Consider the following 18,605-nt stretch of genomic DNA (forward strand, 5'->3'; position numbering starts at 1 on the left):
TCAGCTGATGTGCAGGCGTAGTTAACCTTCTGGATACTCTTTATAGTTAAAAGCAAATTCTCTATAGACATGTATTTTTTTTACTAGGCTACTTTATACCAAGCTGTGATATGAGGTATTAAGTTTAATAATTAGCACCCAGCTGTGGATGTATAATATGTATCTGCAATATGTACCTGCAAATTTATGCAAACTGTATTTTAATACCTGAAAAATTATTATTTTTCTATTATATTAAATTTTCTATTATATTAGATATTATATTAGATCTAGATTTTCCTACCTAGAAAAATACCGATATGATTTATGTATATTTATTTATTTTTTTAAATCCATGGGAATACATGTTAAAGTGAGGACACCTATTATCATCTTGGTCCCAAAAAAACCAAAACAAAACCACGGAAAATCCTGCATTTAAAAATTACATCACCACAGGTTGAATAAGAAACACCCACATCAAAACACCTAAGCACAAGTACAAAGATTTGATGGCTGAATTACAGATGTCATGAGATGGAACAGGAGCAGAACAAACGTACAAACATGCAGGAATTCAGCAATATAAAATGACTGTATTATGAAAAAGTGCAAAACATTTAAGTAATGATGAAAACTATGGGAAAAAGTCAAGAAGTCAAAAATAAAGCAGAGGTACAAATATATAAAACCAAAGGACCATATAAAAAACAATTATACATCAGAGCAACAGGAAAGAACAAAAACTTATGACATTTCTTGTTTTTAAACAATCTAACAAAGATGAGTAAAGAATTAATTTAAGCAAATAAATTTGGAAAAATTTGTCTACCCTTTACTAATTTCTCTGTACAAAAAAATAAATAAATAAATAAATAAATTGATAAGAAAACTACTTAAAACAATCTGTACAGTATAGCCTGTGTGTCAAAATAACCAAAAATACCGTATCTCTAGAGGCTAGAGGAGTGTGTGGAGTTCACTTCTGAAAACAAGAGTTTACCTGCTCGAGGGGCGCCAACTGCCATGTCAGTGATCATCTGCCCAGCACACCTGTGGGCCATGATGCTCGGGACTGGCTCTGATTGGCCCGGGCGTCCGGGCGAAGTGCACAAAGAAACCTGAGCACCTGTTGGTGTGACCTCTGAGAGTCGAACTGGAGGTAGGTGTCATGAAGCATTTTAGGACGCAGCTGTGAAGTTTGGTTCGGTGCCTGTTTAGAATGTCTGTGATTTATTTTTTTTTTTTAAATTAAAAACTAGGACTGAAGACATTGTGTTGCTGGCTAGTCAGAATTGAAACATTTTGTTCAGATTCAGCAACTTAGAATAGGAATGGAGTTACCAGATGTATCGTGTAGTAATTGTTCTTAAATGAAGTTAAAATATTTAATGTGAACTGGTCCAGCTCGCCAGTCCTTGTGTCTGGGGAGAAAGTTAATGTTAATTAACTTGACCTTCAGTAAACATTCTTGGATTTATTTTATTTCGAGTTAAAGCATTAACATTTCTAGATGCTAGAATGTGTTCAGGCAAATGTGATTCAAATGAATTGATCGGGTTGACATTAAAGCAGTAGTTAGACCTTTTGGGGAAATGCATTTAGTCACTTTCCAGTCGGCTTCAGCTCCATAGTTGACGGAAACGGTGGCGTTGATTTATCATGGCCACCGCTTGGCAAGAAGGCAAGTGAGCGCATTTTCCCCCAAATGTCGAACTGTTCTTTAAAGTGTCAACAAATTGCATGTTAATTTGTGCCATCTTTCCAGACCGTTCGACTCAACGCAGTCCATCTCTGGAGTCCTGTGAAATAAAATGTTTAAAAACACCTGTCTCAATTATTTTTTTGCAAAACAGGAAAAGCTCTGCCTTTTTTTTTTTTAAATTTAATAAAAATAAAACAAAAACAAAAATTCACAATTATGCTATGAGTAGCACACCCAGGTGTTCCTAATTATTAATGCTAATCGTTTGCTTAAGGCGCCTAGCAAGAACACCCAGGGGAAAAGGAAAACTGAATAAAGTTGAGGAGATAAACTCCTGCAACTCATGAATAATACCCACCTTCCATCAAGCGCAGGTTGTTTGTTTCTGTTGTGTGTGTGTGTGTTTTTGTTTTTTTTTTTTTTGGTGGTTTGGAAAGTAGAACTACTGAAGGGTTTCTTTAGCTAAATTTTTCGTACGTTCAGGTGCGTACTGGGTTAGCGGTTTAAAAGGTACATTTCTTCATGGACCGTTAACCGTTTAGTCTAGTCAGTGACGTCAGGGAACGAGACACGTGGAACCTCACGCGAGATTTCAGCCTCGACCCCCCCCCCCCCTCTCCGAACAATCCAACATGGCACCGTAGGGACGTTGTTATTGTTCCGTCGCCCCTACAAGATTTTGCAGTACGACGAAAACTACGCAGAAAAACGGCCGAGTAGGTTCATGCGGGCATGAGAGGACCATCTGGAGATAATGTTAAGATCCACCGGCTTCTTCCGAGGGATTGACTGTCCGTTTTACACGGAGTACGGCGAGGGCAAAGGCAGCAGGAATGGGTGTAACAGACCGTACTGTCACTTCAGGCACAGCCAGCAGAGACGGCCGTCCTACGGAGCACCATCAGATGTTAAAAAGCAAAGAGACCTCCACTCCGCACAGAGAGGTGGTTAGCGTCGTTTTATTGAACCCAGAGTTTATACGTCAATACTTTTAACATCTCAGCCCACAGCGTAGGTGGGAAAGACGTGTGTGGACTGGACCTCAGTGGGGAAAAATGTGTCGAAACAGGCAAACGAAAACACAACTGTGTAAAGTGATTTTCTGTTATCTTTAGCTATATTTGCATTGTGCAAATATCTGTAACTGATGCCTCTTATCCGTTTTTCCCCCCTATGATTTCTGTAAACTGATGCATCGCAAGTACGTTAAAGATAAACTGTATCGTATTACCCGCCCAGGGAAATTAAAGTCCATAGTGTTAAGTAAAGGAAAAATAGAAAACTATAAACATAACGAACATCTGCTATATACAAAACTGAGGATAACAAACGAAACAAGGTACAAGATGCTGTGGGCACCAACAATACAGTCAGTTGTCCGTTTATCAGGTACACCTAGGTAAAACTAATTGAGTCTAAGTGATCATACAGTTGAGTCAACAACTCTTTAACACAATTTCAATAAAGAGACAACACTGAAACCTTCATGGAGGTTTTATTACAGGACTGCTGTGTTAGACGTCACTAGTTTTAGCTAGGTGTACCTAATAAACTAACAGCCGATTGTAAATGGTAACTATAAAGTATATTGAGACAAAAATAGTCACAAATAAAGTCAGGGGAAAAGGAAGTTGTAATTGAAAAATGAAGTAAAGCATCTTGTGTCTGCACATAACAGTATTGATAGCATGAAATACAGTCATTGCAGCAAACCAAAGTGTTTAAAGTTTGTTTCTTATAAAGCGAAGGCAGTAGTGCAGAGGATGAACTGTTAAGTGTGATTGATCTATAGTCCTGTAGTTGTTTTGGTTGGCAGAGTATACTGCAGAGTATATTCCCATTCCAATAAAATACATATGTCTCCTGGTTTATTGTACTGGCCCCCAGAGACATGAGCAACAGTCTTAAGTGGTGCATTTTCCTATAAAACTCCACCTGAGCTTGTTATAGTTGCATGATTGTTGTAAGTTTTTAGATGATTTGTTAAGACTGAGTGTGAAAGTTAGTTGTTGAATGTGGTCACGGTTGTTTGACAAAAAATCTTAACTAGCTTCGCCCAGAGCTTGTCATGGAGATAGCTGAGTGTTTTTTAATATTGTACTTGTTCCTGTGGTGACAACTAAGCAAATTCCACCTGCTGAGGAGGACCTTGAGAAGGGGGAAACTAGGGATACTGATTCTGCTACCTAAATTCAGGGTATCTGCCACTATTGCATATACATCCTATACCATTTCTCTCTTTTTCCCAAATTCTGCAGTCCACTGTCACTGCTTGACTGAAACTTAGAACAGAAACAGTGGATTTTTAAATGGATAAACAAAATGATTTAATGTGCTTCAGTCACATCATATCCGATACACTAATCAGCTTAATGAACTCAGTATTGTGGATTGGTGCATCTCTAATTGACAGCTCTAATCTTAAATGGAGTTTTAGTTCCGTTTTCTTAAGAGAATTTGTCTTGTATCCCTGCAGAACAAGGTTATGATCCCTTCAACCCAGAAGTAGTGAGGCCCCAGGAGCAGCAGAATGGAAAACCAGCTGCCTCAGGAGACATCAGCGGTGCCTTGGAGCTGGTCAACAGAGCCATCGAGGAGGTCCGCAGTGAGGTGGAAAGGGAGAAGAGGAAGCTCTCTCGGATTGGGGACGAACCGTACGATCCCAGCGAGAGTACCAGTTTGTCTTCATCTGGTGCTGTTAAAAGTAAAACAGCAGCTTCACACATGGCCTATGATCCTGGGAGTTATCAGATAACATCAGGAGGTTACAATCCCACCCCTGGCTGCAGCAAGTACACCTTGGATTCAGACAACCAGGCGAGCAACAATAACTCCATGGAATATGTTCCTACTTCATTGAAAAAGCCTCCTGCTCGGACACATGCTCATCAACTCCCCTCTCCCCCCCCAAGCCCAAAGTATTCAAACAGCGCATTCTCCTCTAAGTGTAAATACACTCTGGACAATTCAAAACCATCTACAGACATGGAGTACGACCCACTCTCCAACTACTCTGCAGGAATCAGAGTGAAAAGCAAGAGGGATGAGGGTGCACAAGCTGTTAAGAAGGACGGGAGCAAGACCCACAAACTACCCATGTCTGATTTGTCAGATGAGGAGTATGTTGTAGCTGTGAAAAAGCCACGGCAGCAGAGTGTCGACACAAAAAAGTACACTTTCTCTGACTCTGATGGGGAGAGCTCTGGAACAGAGTACCGACCCACCTCTCTTAGCAGTCTCCAGCAGAGAAAAGGCAACACTTTGTCAGCTGGTGATGCTTTGGGGAAGGAGAGAAAAGAGAGAACTGAAAGTGTACTAAATGCACTGACACAGAGGAATAAGGAGGACTTGGCACAGGACTCAGACATACAGGAATATATTAAACGAAAGGACAATATAGAGAAAAAGAAGGTGGCTAGTCGAAGTAGTCAAGAGAAAAGTGGCAAATCTGAGAAAATGCATAAACTTGAAAAAGAAGTAAACAAAACATCTAGTTGTAAGAGTAGCAGCAGCAGTAGTAAGGACAAAGGTTCAATAAAGAACTCAAACCAGGACTCTGCAAAAAAGGAGAACAAGAGTCTTGGGAAGAGAGTTGATAGAAAAAACACAATAAAGGATAAGACAAGTGATAAAGTTCAGAGGGAGGGCAGAGACGAAAAGAGAAATGATGGTAAGATTAAAGCTGTGGAAAAAGTTAGAACAGACTCAAGTAAACGAGATAAAGATACAGAAAATGGTGGAAGGGAAAGCAAGAAAACCAAAACATTAGACAAGGAAAAGGAACACAGCAAGTATAAGGACCGCCAACATAAAAATGGTAAACTTGATAGTAGTAAAAGAGAAAAGGATGTGAAGAAAATTTGTAAAAGCAGTTCTCGTAGTGGGAGCAGTAGCAGTCACAGTAAAGGGAGTTCTGCAACCACCAATAAGGTGAATCACAACATCAGCTCATCAAATGGGAAGAGACTCGAGGACAAACGGCAAAGTATGAGTCTGAGCCACGCTGATCTGTTTGGAGATGAGAGTCCAGATGAGGCTGAACCGATGGAGGTGGACGACAATGATGAAGAAGCAGAGGAAGTTTTGGTGAGAAAATCAGCTGATGCTTTAAAGAGGGGACGTCTAAACAAGAGGAAAGCATCGGAGCGGACTCCATCTTCCTCTGACAATGAGGGTGACTGCGGTGCGGAGGGCAGCAGTGCAGGTAAGGACGAGGTCGATGATGTTGGAATCGATTTCTCCAGTTTCCAGGATGATCTGGACTTTGACTCAGATCCCATGGAGGAGTGTTTGCGGATTTTCAATGAATCCAAGGATGTGAAGAGGGAAGACAAGGGAAGGCAAACTAAACAGGTATTGGTGTTTCTTTCTTGCCATACGGCTGCACTGTAGTTGTCATCTTCAATTACCACAAACTGTTCATCTTCTTAGATTCATATTTTGCTTATGCCAGTCAGGGAAATTTGAATAAATGTGCTGTCTTGTGCTTTCTCAGCCCTCCAGGGATTCAGAGGAGGAGAAAAGCACAGAGAGCACTTTAACCACTCTCTTCCCCGGTCAAAAGAAGAGAGTCTCCCATTTTGTTGCCAAAGGAAATGTAAGTTTGTCACCTTAACTTTATCGTCTTTCTCCACCACACAATGCGATCACAAGGCAGGGGTGAACACACTATATCTCTACCTGTGTCTGAAAAAGAAAATGTGCAGGACATCTATATTTGAAGCTAATAAGAGAATTTGAAAGGCAAATAAATGAAGAAGAGACTGAATAAAAAACTCTTTCCCAAAGGCAGGGAGTGCTTACGCAGGTTGCATTACAGCAAACAAGGAAGCATGATGTGAAAATATTGTAAGCTGAGGCAGAGCTGCGTTGGTGCTGGGGTTTTCCAGTTGATCTGATTTGACAGTAAACAACCAGCTGTCGGTATTTCCAAACGGGTAGTGAGCTAATCAGTCAGCTGAGGTACTGGTAGTCTGATCAGTAGGCCCTGACTTTCTCAGGGTGCTATTGATAATGTGGCTGTTTTGGATTACATCATCAGAAGCTTCAGTCTATAGGTTTTTTTTGTCCACATATTGTTAAGGTATAGTCATATAAATAAGTCGAAGTTATATTTTAAATGATAATCAGCATTTTGTGTATTTTTCAACTGACCACAATTGAAATTATAGACGTGTTTTACTCCTATTTCTGACCAACCAAATAAACTTAAAATAAACGCATAGATGTAGAAATTCAGCATCAGCATAATCAGTAAATGAAACACCGATGTGACTCTATACAGTGCTGCGCAAAAGTTTCAAGCACTAAAAATAAAGTGGTGATGCTTTTAAAAATAATGCCATGAATACTTTTTTACTCATCAAATAATTTAAAACAAAGAACAGTAAAGAGAAAAAAACTACATCAAATCATTATTTGGTGTGACCACTCTTTGCCTTTAAAACATCACCAGTTCTCCGTGGTACAGTCACCCCAAGTTTTTCGAGGTACTTGGCAGGTATTTTGTTCCAAGCATCTTGGAGAATTGCCACAGTTCTTCTGTGGATTAGAGCTGTCTCGGTGTCTTCTGTCTCTTCATGTGATCCTGGCCTGACTCCATGATGATGATGATCGGAGCTCGGTGAGGGCCATCTGTTGCAGGACTCCTTGTTCTTCTTGTCTCTGAAGATAGTTCTTTAGGGCTCTGGCTGTGTATTTGGGGTTGTTGTCATGCTGCAGAATGGATTTGAGACCGACCGGGGGCCCCCCTGATGGTACTGTGTGATGGATAATAAGAATCTAAACACCTATAGGGCCTAAAACTTTTGCACAGTGCTGTATAAGCTGTTTAGCTACCAGCTATTTACATTGTCAAACAGGAAATACATACAGTTGTGTTCTGATTTGCATTACCAGACTTTCAGTCACAGATCCCACAGGGAAGTAGCTTATACTTACTGTACCATACTGTATATAAATTACAACATGGACAAGAAGGTACTTGATGTGCAAATTTAGGCTGTTCCCATTAAAACGATCTTGCAGTTATTACCTTTATTTTTGTGACGTCACCTATTCCTTGACCTGAAATGATCACACTGTCCGTGTTAAGAGCAGCAGTGGGAAAACTTGTTCCTATTTTTCAGACCGAAGCACCTTCTAAGACTGTGGTGCGGCCGTACAAGAGACCCACAGCCCAGGAGGTCTGCTACCAGCGTATGCAGATGGCACAGCAGCAAGCTGCTCAGCTTTCTGCTTCAGTCAAAGCTGCCTCACAGAGCTCCAGCTCCAGCTTCTCTGGAGAGAGGAAGAGAATAGCACACCGTCCCAACCCGCAGATAGCATCTTCCAAAACAAGTATGACTGCCTATATTTTTTTTACCCGAGAGCTAGTAATTGAACTATTTTGACTTTCAAAGATTGAAGTCACATCTGTGTGTGTGTGCTTGTCTAACTAGGTTCTGCAGATGCTAAACCAGCTGTCAGTCGAGTGTTATCCCCCAGCCAGACTCATCAGACTGTCAAGGCTCAAACCACAGCTGGTATTTTGTCCAAGACCACGTCCACTGTAATGGGGAAGAGGTTGGCACACACACCCACCATGAAGGTATCCAGACGTTTCTAGAGCCTATTATTGTCAGTTACTTAGTGCAGTTCTCTCACAGCCATGTTGTGTCTCTTAAATCTTTTCAAAATTTCAAGCTGCAAATTTCTTTTTCTGGATGTTTTTTTTTTGTGTTTTTGTGTCTGCACATCCCTGCATAAGCTTGACCGTTGACTGGCAGAGGTGGACCACCTCTCTAAAGAGAAATATTTGTTTAATCTGTAAAGTTTGATTTACTGTCAATGTTCTCTCTGTTATTTGACTTTTTCAGAGTACTTCGATGAAGCGCCCAGTCATCCCCACTGAGTTTGGGGCCAAAGTTCCCACCAACATCCGCCAGCGCTACCTCAACACTTTCATAGATGAATGTGTCAAATTCTGCCCATCAGAGGACATTGCCTTCCAGATGGTATGAATAACACCCTCTCTGCATCAGCTGCACCCTGAACTGTGATCTGACTTAACATATCTAATAGCTTATAAATGTACAGTGTGGAAATTGTTTGCGACAAGATGGTTCCTCATTCAAATTCAGACTTTAAATAAACCCTTTTTTTATTCCAAGAGACTCTCAGTTGTTTTTCAGTAGAACAAGCTGAAGTTCAGACGGTGACAGAAGTGTAATTCTTCTTAATGTCAGGCCCTTGACGAGGAGAAGCTGGTGTATGAGCGCAGTAGCAGTAAGAACATCTACCTCAACGTAGCTGTGAACACTCTGAAGAAGCTGCGCAGCAAGAGCAGCTCCTGTCCATCGCCTGTCACCAGTATGTCACCTCAGTCCCCGTGCAGTACAGTACAACATACAGTTAACATACATACTGTCAGTCAATATTTACACATTGTTTTTATTTTCATACATGAACAAAAAAAACCTACACACAAAACTAAGGATTTCATCAATGTGCCAGATTCACCAAATACAGTATGTTGAGATCATTATGATACGCTGCAGGTGAACATATCAGTTTATATCCTCACACATGCATATGTGAGCATGGAAATTAGTTTCAAGTATTTGAAAAAACTGGAATGGTTTTATTGGACTAAATTTCAGTGGTAACCCCTGTATATGTGTGTGTATCTTGTTTACAGAGGACCCGGGGTTAGTTGCCAACAGGAGGGCCCAGTCCCATGAGGAAGTTCTGGGAGGTCGTCTGGCCGCTACAACCAGCTTCACTGTCAACAGGATGGGTAAACAGCAGGAGGAGAAACTCACTGGTGAGCGACAAGTTAAATTTTTTTTTTTCTTACTCTGACCTTAGCTGACCACAGAGAGTCGTAGTCATGATGACGTGAAGGATCGTGTTTTCAGTGTTTCCAGGTCCTGTTTACTGCAAACTACCTGCCCCACGACGTGACATCAGGGAAGACATGTTTACAAGACTTTGGAATTGTTGAAAGGACTGCTCATTTGTCTGATTAACAGGAATCCTTTCAATTATTTATCAAGAAAAAAGACAAACACCTGTTCGTTAAATCTTTTTCAGAAACAGAGATATGCTTCCCTTTGTCCTATTAGTGTCATAATAAATTCAAAACAACAGATCAAACAATATGAATAGCTTTAAGACATTAACTTTGACTTTTATAACTTGTCATTTGCATATGGGGATAAATTTCAGGCAATCTGTCCTGAAAGGCATTCATAGTGTTGCACTGTGAAAAAGTTGTATAACTAGGAATTCGAATTTTTGGCAAATTTCCCTAATCAATTGCTGGCCACGTTAAAAATCAATTCTCAAGTAGTTGTTGGCAATTTAAGAAATACAGTGGGTTTTTTTTGTTTTTTTTTCCCCCCAATAATAAAACTGTTTATTTAAACTGACGTAACCTATGTTGACTGCAAAATCAGATTAAATTAGGAATTTAAAGAACAGATTAAGTAAACACTAATTTACTTGAATTATAAATTAAACAACACAAAATAATGACTTGATTTTAAATTGTAGGGCTTCAATTCCCGTCTGTTGCTATTCAGCGATTGAGCAGACAAAATCCAAAGTAATGAACAAGACAAACAATGCTGCACAACTTCCAGGCTTCATTGGAGAACATACATTATCATAAATTATATCCCTTTTTTCCCCCTCATCAGAAGGACTGTGCCCTTCAACAGTAAATTACCTGTAACATTACCAAATAAACATGAGGCAGGTTACCCTAATCTCCACACAGCAGACTGCGGTTTTAGTGGATATGCACACATTTATCTACTACATGACGGGAGCAGTTTGTGCATTGTTCACTGTAGCTGACGTTAGTAAAGCTGCGGAGACACCTGCTAAGCTGGGACAGATGTCCTAGCAATGCACAAACACTGTCGCGCCAACTTTATCAGGACGGCCACACTTTATCCAGTCCAGTTTGGCATTAGAATGAGCCTCAGATAGCTGTTGTCATCCAGTGTTTCTGTCTCTTGAGATTTCCACTCTAGGTTTTATGACATTTTATGTATAGAGGCAACATTTGTTTTACCCGTTGCTCTGTCTCTCGGTAGGTGCCACACTGTACAGGAAGCTGAAGGCGTACATGATGACAGAGGAGCAGCTCCAGGAGCACGGATACCCAAGAACAAATCCGGAGGCCGCCGGCAAGGCAGTCATATACAACCTCCCAGAGAAAAAGGCCATTGCAGACCGTAAGTTTCTATGTGTCTACCAAGCTCTCTCACCTTTGATAATTACTCGTCTCTAAGTTACATTAACATGGATATACTGTATATGGACCAGCAGTTACTTGACTTTCAGCTGACAGGCTCTGTGATGTTTTTCCAGCGTTCAGCAAGGTATGCTGTCGATGTGGAGCAGAATATAAGATCAATGTCAATGGCAACTGTGTCCGGAAAGAGGAATGTAGTTTTCACTGGGGACGTTTACGCAGACATAAAGGTGAATTTGTTTACATTTATTCAGTGTAAATGGTTGATAAACTACAATATTATAAATGTGCATTTTTTTCTTTCTTTCTTTTTTGCCTTGTAATTGTCAAATCTAAATAGGTGTCCCGGTCTTCACCCCCCTTCTTTGGTTGCCCTCCTCAGGTTTTATTTGTCTGTTTCTGACTTGCTCTTTTCTGTCCTCTCTCCCTCTCCGTCAGTCGCTGGAGGCTGGGAGACCAACTACAGCTGCTGTGCTGCTGCTGTGGGCTCTCCAGGTTGCCAAGTTGCCAAGGTATCATCAGAACATAGCACAGAATAAAATGACAACATGCTGCCAAAAGTATTCTTATCTTTGACTAGTGTTACATTTTGTATTTTTCAGATTTCATATAATCTTGAACTGGTGTGTCTCAGCTTAGCAAGTAGTTCTACTTTCTTCTTTTCTTTGTCTGTTTCCTCTATTTTTCTGCGCCTTCCGGTTGAAAATGTAAATAAAACAATTCGAGAATCAATGTTTGTTTCCGTATACTGTCAAAGTTTTTTTTTTTTTTTTTTTTAACTTTTGACAATCATCCCGAGTTCAAACATTTCATTTTCCCACAGCAACATGTTCAGGACGGGCGTAAAGAGTCGTTAGACGGCTATGTTTCAACGTTCAGTAAACCTCTACCACCAGATGGCAATGGAGGGGTGTTTGCTTTGGACTGTGAGATGGTGAGTGAGACAGAGGTTTCCAAAATGTTTGCCTACTGAAAAACTCGAATCTAACTGCCCAATTGGCATTGAACCCTTATTGTTGAGTTAATTTATTCTATGCCAGTTTTATTCTTGTCAGGCGAGGAGAGTCACTCATTCTTTTATTACTGCACATTATAATTCCAGCCGGTGAAGCTAAGTCCGTATTTCACAGTCTCAGTACCTTTTTTTTATTCTTTTTTATATAATTGTTCTTTTTTTTCCCTCGGCGGAAACAGTGTTACACAAAACAGGGCCTGGAACTCACGAGGGTGACGGTCATTGACTCAGAGATGAGAGTTATCTACGACACGTTTGTCAAACCTGAAAGCAAAGTGGTTGACTACAACACACGGTGAGTTTGTGCCCTGCAGCTGGTCTTGAAAATAACTGTTAGTTATTTCCCTGCCTTAAGTTATCGTATGTGAGCAGTCATAGTCTTTGAAACAAGCACAGTATTGTAACGGCAGTATATTTCTCATACGTGCGTCACAGATTTTCAGGTGTGACGGAGGAGGACTTGGAGAGTGCCACCATCACCCTGAGAGATGTTCAGGCCGTGCTGCTCAGTATGTTCAGTGCTGAATCCATCCTCATGGGGCACAGCCTGGAGAGCGACCTCCTCGCTCTGAAGGTGCCACGGCTCTTTATTAGCTTTCGGGAAACTCTGTGTAACAGTTGGGAAAGGTGGTGCGGGTGATACTTACTGTGATACTTGTTACTACCTGTAAGATGTCTCAGTGACAACCAGAAAATCATCACCTTGCGTAGCAGTTAAAATTAAGCCTTTGCCTTAGCTCAAATTGCTTAATTTCTATAAGTACGAAACATATTTAATACTTAAAACATGGAGTAGGCAAAGATTTTTATGGTAAAATATCGGAGTGTAGCTGTGACACAGAGGAGGGTTTAACATGTTAACATATTAACATGTACCGTGAGCCCCATTAACATTTCCCAGAGGAAATAATTGTTCAAAATACAGTGTCACAGCAACAGATATCACAAACCTACCTAACTGGTAAATGTGATCGTGCTATACGGAGATACCTGACAACGATGGTGAAGATAAAAGTTTTGATAGTTATCTTTCACTCTGACTCATAAACAAGTGAAGTTTCTAAGTGTGGTTGCAATACTTGTTCAATAACTAAACTAAAAAAAGGCCGGATATAGACTGGCTTTTTATGTGAAACAGTGCAAAAAGTAGAAAAATTTAAATTGTTAGTGTTAAAGGAAAATATCTAGGCTTTACTTCATTCTCTATTAGATGAGCCAAAACGATTGAGTATCACAGCTTTAACGAATAGTCACTCAGTAACGCCATTGGGAACAAAACTCCAGGTTGTAAGTTCCAAAAAATTCATGCACACCAGGCACATAGGATCAAAAACTATTGATTTTGAGAAGAAAACCACGCACTGACTGGTGGGTTTTTTCCAGATTAAAGCCTCTAGCCTTAATATATATGATGCTGTTTCAACAGTGCTGTTTGTCTGTATGAATTTCGCCTGGTGAATGTCTGATGACCGAAAAATCACGTTAATGAAGTGGGTTCAAGTGATGGACAGTGTGTGGGATTCTTTGGTTTTATTTTCAGTGACTGAAAAAGGAAGTCTTCGCAGGTGTTAGAGTATTTCTCTTGTAGAGCACAAAAATGTTTTACAAAGTTAACCAGAGCAGTGCGGAGAAACGCTGTGAAATCTAACTCTGAAACCGTTTTACTCCGTTATGATAAGGAGGCATTTGTAGCCAATTCTTGCCTTAAAGGGGGAATCAGTTTTTTCGTTGGGCTTGTTTCCAGGCTGGGACACTGAGTCTTACTGTGGAGTTTGGACTGAAATAAAAGAAAAACACTTGATGTTATTCACTCTCTGTCCCTTTCTCTCCCTTTTTCTTATTTCTAGCTAATCCACAGTTCAGTGGTAGACACAGCCATTGTGTTCCCTCACCGCCTTGGCTTGCCCTACAAACGTGCCTTGAAGAACCTGATGGCTGACCACCTCAAACGCATCATCCAAGACAACGGTAAGAAAATCACACAGATCTACCAGCAGTTATGTTGTTGCTTTTCACAAGCTCTATAAAGAGAGTTGTTTTAATTGTGTATTATTGTCCATTAATTACTGTGTTAATGTACTAGTTTGTCCACAAATTATAGTACTATAGACATCTAACATATGTTATTACATAATATTATGTTATTAATGCTTACAGGTTTTTTTGCATTCAGGCGCTAAACAGATTAATGTTGTCTCGACTAGTGATAGTTAAGCTCAGAGGCATTCTAAACCAGTGTGTATGGAAGTAATTACATAAATTGCAAAATTTCTAGAATTTAAATAAGTAAACTGGGAAAACGCAGCAAATTGAGAAACCAGTTTTTGGCTGCAAGTCACATAGAGCCAAAGCGCTTTACAATTTGCCGTTCACTACCGTGCAAGGTAGTGGCCCTGATCATCAGGATCCACTTGGGGTACAGTGTCCTACCCAAAGCACTTCGACATGTGGACAGGAGGAGCTGGGGACCAAGCTGCCAACCCTGTGATTGGTGAACAACCTACTTTATCTCCTGAGTCACTGCCACCCCCATCCTAGTCCCCAGACTTTTTAAAAGTAAAAATCTTAAGCATTTTAACCCCATTACATTACATAATCCATGTGACATTAAAATGGGCCTAGATACACAAACAGACCCTTTCTTCTACATCCCGAGCACATTTATACCCAACAGCATAACTTCATAATCTCCATTTATATTAGACTCAAGTCAAATGTCAACTCATGTCAAACATGAAAACAACAAACAACTAAAGACTGACTGAATGATCAGGTAGCATCAGTTAAACTTTCTTTGTTGAGCACATTTCATTGAAGCCCGTAGAATCAGACCTGCCAAGTTGACATAAATAATCTTAATCAAAATTATCTCAAACTGAATTTGACTTAATTTGTATAGCCCAATATTTTATTTAATGGACCTTACTGGCACACAACACCATCATTTCTACCACAAAATATATCCTCGAAACGAAGAAAGAAAAGAAGACACCTCAAAAGAAAGAGGAAATTCAGAGAGACATTCCCCCGTAATCTGGATGACTAACGGTGCAGTAGGAGATGTAGGTAGAAAATGGCAGTTACAAATGATCAGAAAGTTGTAACGTTTGGTGGAAATACGAAATGCAGAGTGGTGTGATCATAACCAAACAGGAGGGTTCCAATAGATCAATCAAAGCAATGTAGTAAATCCAGTACAGTGACTTCCAATAAAATAAGTCCAAAGAATGGTCCAGTGAAGGTGAGTCCAATGAAATTAAACTGAACTGCTACAAATTAAAATTCATAACTGTGTTTGCGTGTGGTGCATTAGATCATTTCCAGGGGAAACAAGAGCTCATAAATTAGACTGTACTATGGCCACATCTCCAGCAGATGTCACTCACTGCACTGTGTTAATGGAAGTCTGAGTGTTGAGCCCATTTTTAGTACATTTGCTGAAATGCCTTTAGAAAGACTTGTTTCTTCATCACCACTTAGGATGTGTTCCTGAAATGTTACGGTCTGACCAGGTCTGATGAATACAGTTTACAACAGTTTACAACAGTGTACAAGATCCCTTTAGATGCAGGAGCCCCTCTCAGAAACTTACCACGTTACAATTCCTTTCTCAACTCTTCCTCTCCACATCATTCAGCCTTACCAGTGCCATAAGGAGGCTATATTCTCCAGGGAACGAAGATGTCAGTCTGTCGGTTGTTTGTTCCACCACAAGTATCACAACTTTTCCTCTGGTGCCACCATGAGGTTGACATTTATGGTTTTGAGGGAGATATCTCAACAACTGTTGGATGGATTGCTGTGAAATTTAATGCACACATTAATTTCTCCCTCAGGATGAAGTGTAACACCATCATCAAGTTAAAATTTCAATTTGTCCAATACTTTGGTTCAAGACCAAATACCTGCAAAACTAATGGCCCTAATTCCCATCAGCCTCACCTATACTTTCTGTTTAGTGCCAATTAACAAAAGTTAACATGCTAACATGCTAAACTAAGATGGTGAACATGGAGCAACATCACTGTTTTGTTGTTATTTCTGTCTTAGTTAGTTTAGCCCGTTTAGTTAATTTAGTAAATTGTGAGTTGGTGTTATGGTGTGTTGCAAATTGAATTTACGTTAACTGACAAAAAGGGTTGTAAGATTGCACCCCAGGAAGAATAGCATCTGTTCTGATGAAGCTAACGAGGATCCTAATGAATGAAAATAAATGAATTGTACCTAAGTACAGCTGCATAGAGCTGCGAAAGCATCCTGAACAACATCAGCACAACATTATCTTTTAATTCCTTCATATTGTGCACTCTTGCACATCACTAGAAGATTAGCATTTATCTTTATGATTAAAATTGAAATTGTCATGCTGTTCTAACGTTTTTACGAGTTTGGTAATACAATATCCAGTTTTAAAAAAAAAAATCATTTCCGTGGTCATTTGTTTGTGTGTTTCCAGTGGAGGGACACGACTCAAGCGAAGATGCATCTGCCTGCATGGAGCTGATGATTTGGAAGATCAAGGAGGATGCAAAGGTCAAAAGATGACCTCTGTCCCCTCTACTCGCATTTTCTTCAGCACGACTTCCTGTGTTCCCGTCGGTTGCAGGAAGACAGAAGTTCAGGAGGCCTGCACCTGCTCTCTGTGAGTTGAGGTCAGAGTCCCGGGGGGAGGGATGGCTCAGCACGGTGAGAAGTTTTCAGCAGAAAAGCCTGAGAAGAGCTCACGGTTGTTATTATCTACTGTATCTGTGAAGAGAACAGTAAGCCCCTTCAAAGCAATAGGAGCCCAGATTAACAGTGTTTTCATTTGCTTGTTGGTATTTCAGTTCTAAATAATGTTAGTTTAAAAGTACTTCTGTTATTTGAGCGGAGTCTTTTAAGGCCTCAAACAGTTTATGAATATAACCTTTCTACAGAAAAACGACTTAAAATGCCAGGGCATTGTCTGCCGAAAGATGATGATAAATATGATATTCATGCCAGGCTGTATCCTCAGCCTAACTTGCACTATAGAAATGCTCTTGTTGTATAGGGCCCAAGTCTGAGTACCTCATCTGTGTTATAATGCATTGACTTCTAATGAATAACACATTACTTGTTCTTAGTTACACTTAAGTGCATAGGTGTCTTAGTCTGGTGAGCATTGCTATGTAAATGCACTTATCACGTTGCACCTCGTTTCTCGTCACTGATGCTCTGTTTATACAGCGGTTCTTATCAAGTTAATTTTGTTGGTCGGCTCTCAAACCTGACTAATCCTATAATACTTGATCATTTAAAAAGAACCTCAGCAGACGTGTTAAGTCTCTGCTACTACCTATTTGGTAAAGTTGATGAAAGATATCACTGTATTTTATAGTTCAGACAATTACGACTATATCCACCACTGTCTCTGTGTCGTGCACTGCATGAAATAAAAACTACAGGAATGATGGTGATAGCAGGTATGATATGTAACTCCTCCATAAACACAAAAATAGGTTCAGTGTTGTTGAATTAGGCCTGGGTTATTGATTACAGACAATTATCATTTAATGTGTATCGGCTTACCCGCGCTGTTTTATGTTGAAAATGACTGAAAAAATACCAGAGTGCTGTAAATATGCTGTTTCCTTTTGTATTTTTGGTTGTTTATCTTTTTCTATTAAAAGGTATTAGTTAAAAGAAGATGTTGCTCTGTCTTTACATCTCAACAGTCTCTCTGTGCACAACAGTGGTGAAATGTGACTAAGTACATTTACTCAAGTTGATGTCTTTGTGCTTTACTTGAATGTTACTACATACTTCTATTCCCTCTACATGTCAGAAGCAAATAGTGTACTTTTTACTGTACTTCATTTATCTGACAGCTTTAGTTACTGCTTCTTTTGCTCCTTAAGATGATACATACTGAACATATGATCAGCGTATGAAATATTACACTTTACTAGGGATGAACCTACTCAACAGTATCTACACGCTTTAAATAATTTTAAGCTGGTTCAATTTAAAAGTGTAAGCTCCCCCTTCTGCCTTAAAAAAAGTGAGTTATCTGAACTTGGGTTGAATAATTAGTTCAAAGTCAGCTGATGAGTTGTGAAAATGTCAAACCAACAGAGAAAAAAAAGAAAACAAGTTCAGTACATTCAGGATATCTAGTTTAATCAACAACTGTTCAGTCAGACTGACAGTCATTACAGACAGGTTTGCTTTCCTTTTACCTTTTCTCTGTTTGAAGAAGAACTTATAGCTGCAGCTGGCGGGTACGCTGGCGGTAAGCTTCACCTCAGCCTCCTCTAGCTCTCGCTTGTTGTTGGGTCTCTCTGCCTTTAATTCGGTCTTCACCAAGGGGGGAATGCCGCTCACAGGGACCGAGGTCAGTTGATTGACTCGGCCACTCGAGGAAAGTCCACCTCTTCACCCTGAAAAGCTCTGTGCTTGCTTTGGCTGATGTTTAGGATCGTTGTCCTGCTGAATGATGAAATGTCTGCCACTGAATTCTGATGCATTGTTGCATGTTGCTTCATCAGCAGTGAATCTCTTTATCACTTTCCTTAACATTGTGAGACAGGGCCTTTTTTACCTTGTTGGAGGTATGTGCTCTATTCAGTGCCATTCTAGTTGCAAATTGAATGAGCTGAAGCTCAGAGCCTGATAAATGAAAAATGTTTTAAGGGTCAAAA

The 18,605-nt window shown here is 40.0% G+C and overlaps 1 protein-coding gene across 1 annotated transcript; it reads left to right on the forward strand.

Annotated features, from left to right (window-relative positions):
- The first annotated feature begins 2,316 nt into the window (after positions 1-2,316).
- rexo1 (REX1, RNA exonuclease 1 homolog) lies at positions 2,317-17,610 on the forward strand. Its single transcript, XM_040129221.1, has 16 exons — positions 2,317-2,628; positions 4,161-6,037; positions 6,180-6,281; positions 7,813-8,023; positions 8,125-8,273; positions 8,542-8,679; positions 8,911-9,034; positions 9,363-9,488; positions 10,768-10,908; positions 11,045-11,158; positions 11,367-11,440; positions 11,752-11,862; positions 12,123-12,238; positions 12,379-12,517; positions 13,791-13,911; positions 16,400-17,610. The coding sequence occupies exons 1-16, from the start codon at positions 2,439-2,441 to the stop codon at positions 16,486-16,488; spliced, it is 3,822 nt and encodes a 1,273-aa protein (XP_039985155.1). The 5' UTR covers positions 2,317-2,438; the 3' UTR covers positions 16,489-17,610.
- The last annotated feature ends 995 nt before the right edge of the window (positions 17,611-18,605 follow it).

This window comes from Xiphias gladius, chromosome 6 (genome assembly GCF_016859285.1).
Source record: "Xiphias gladius isolate SHS-SW01 ecotype Sanya breed wild chromosome 6, ASM1685928v1, whole genome shotgun sequence".
NCBI classification, from domain to species: Eukaryota; Metazoa; Chordata; class Actinopteri; order Istiophoriformes; family Xiphiidae; genus Xiphias; species Xiphias gladius.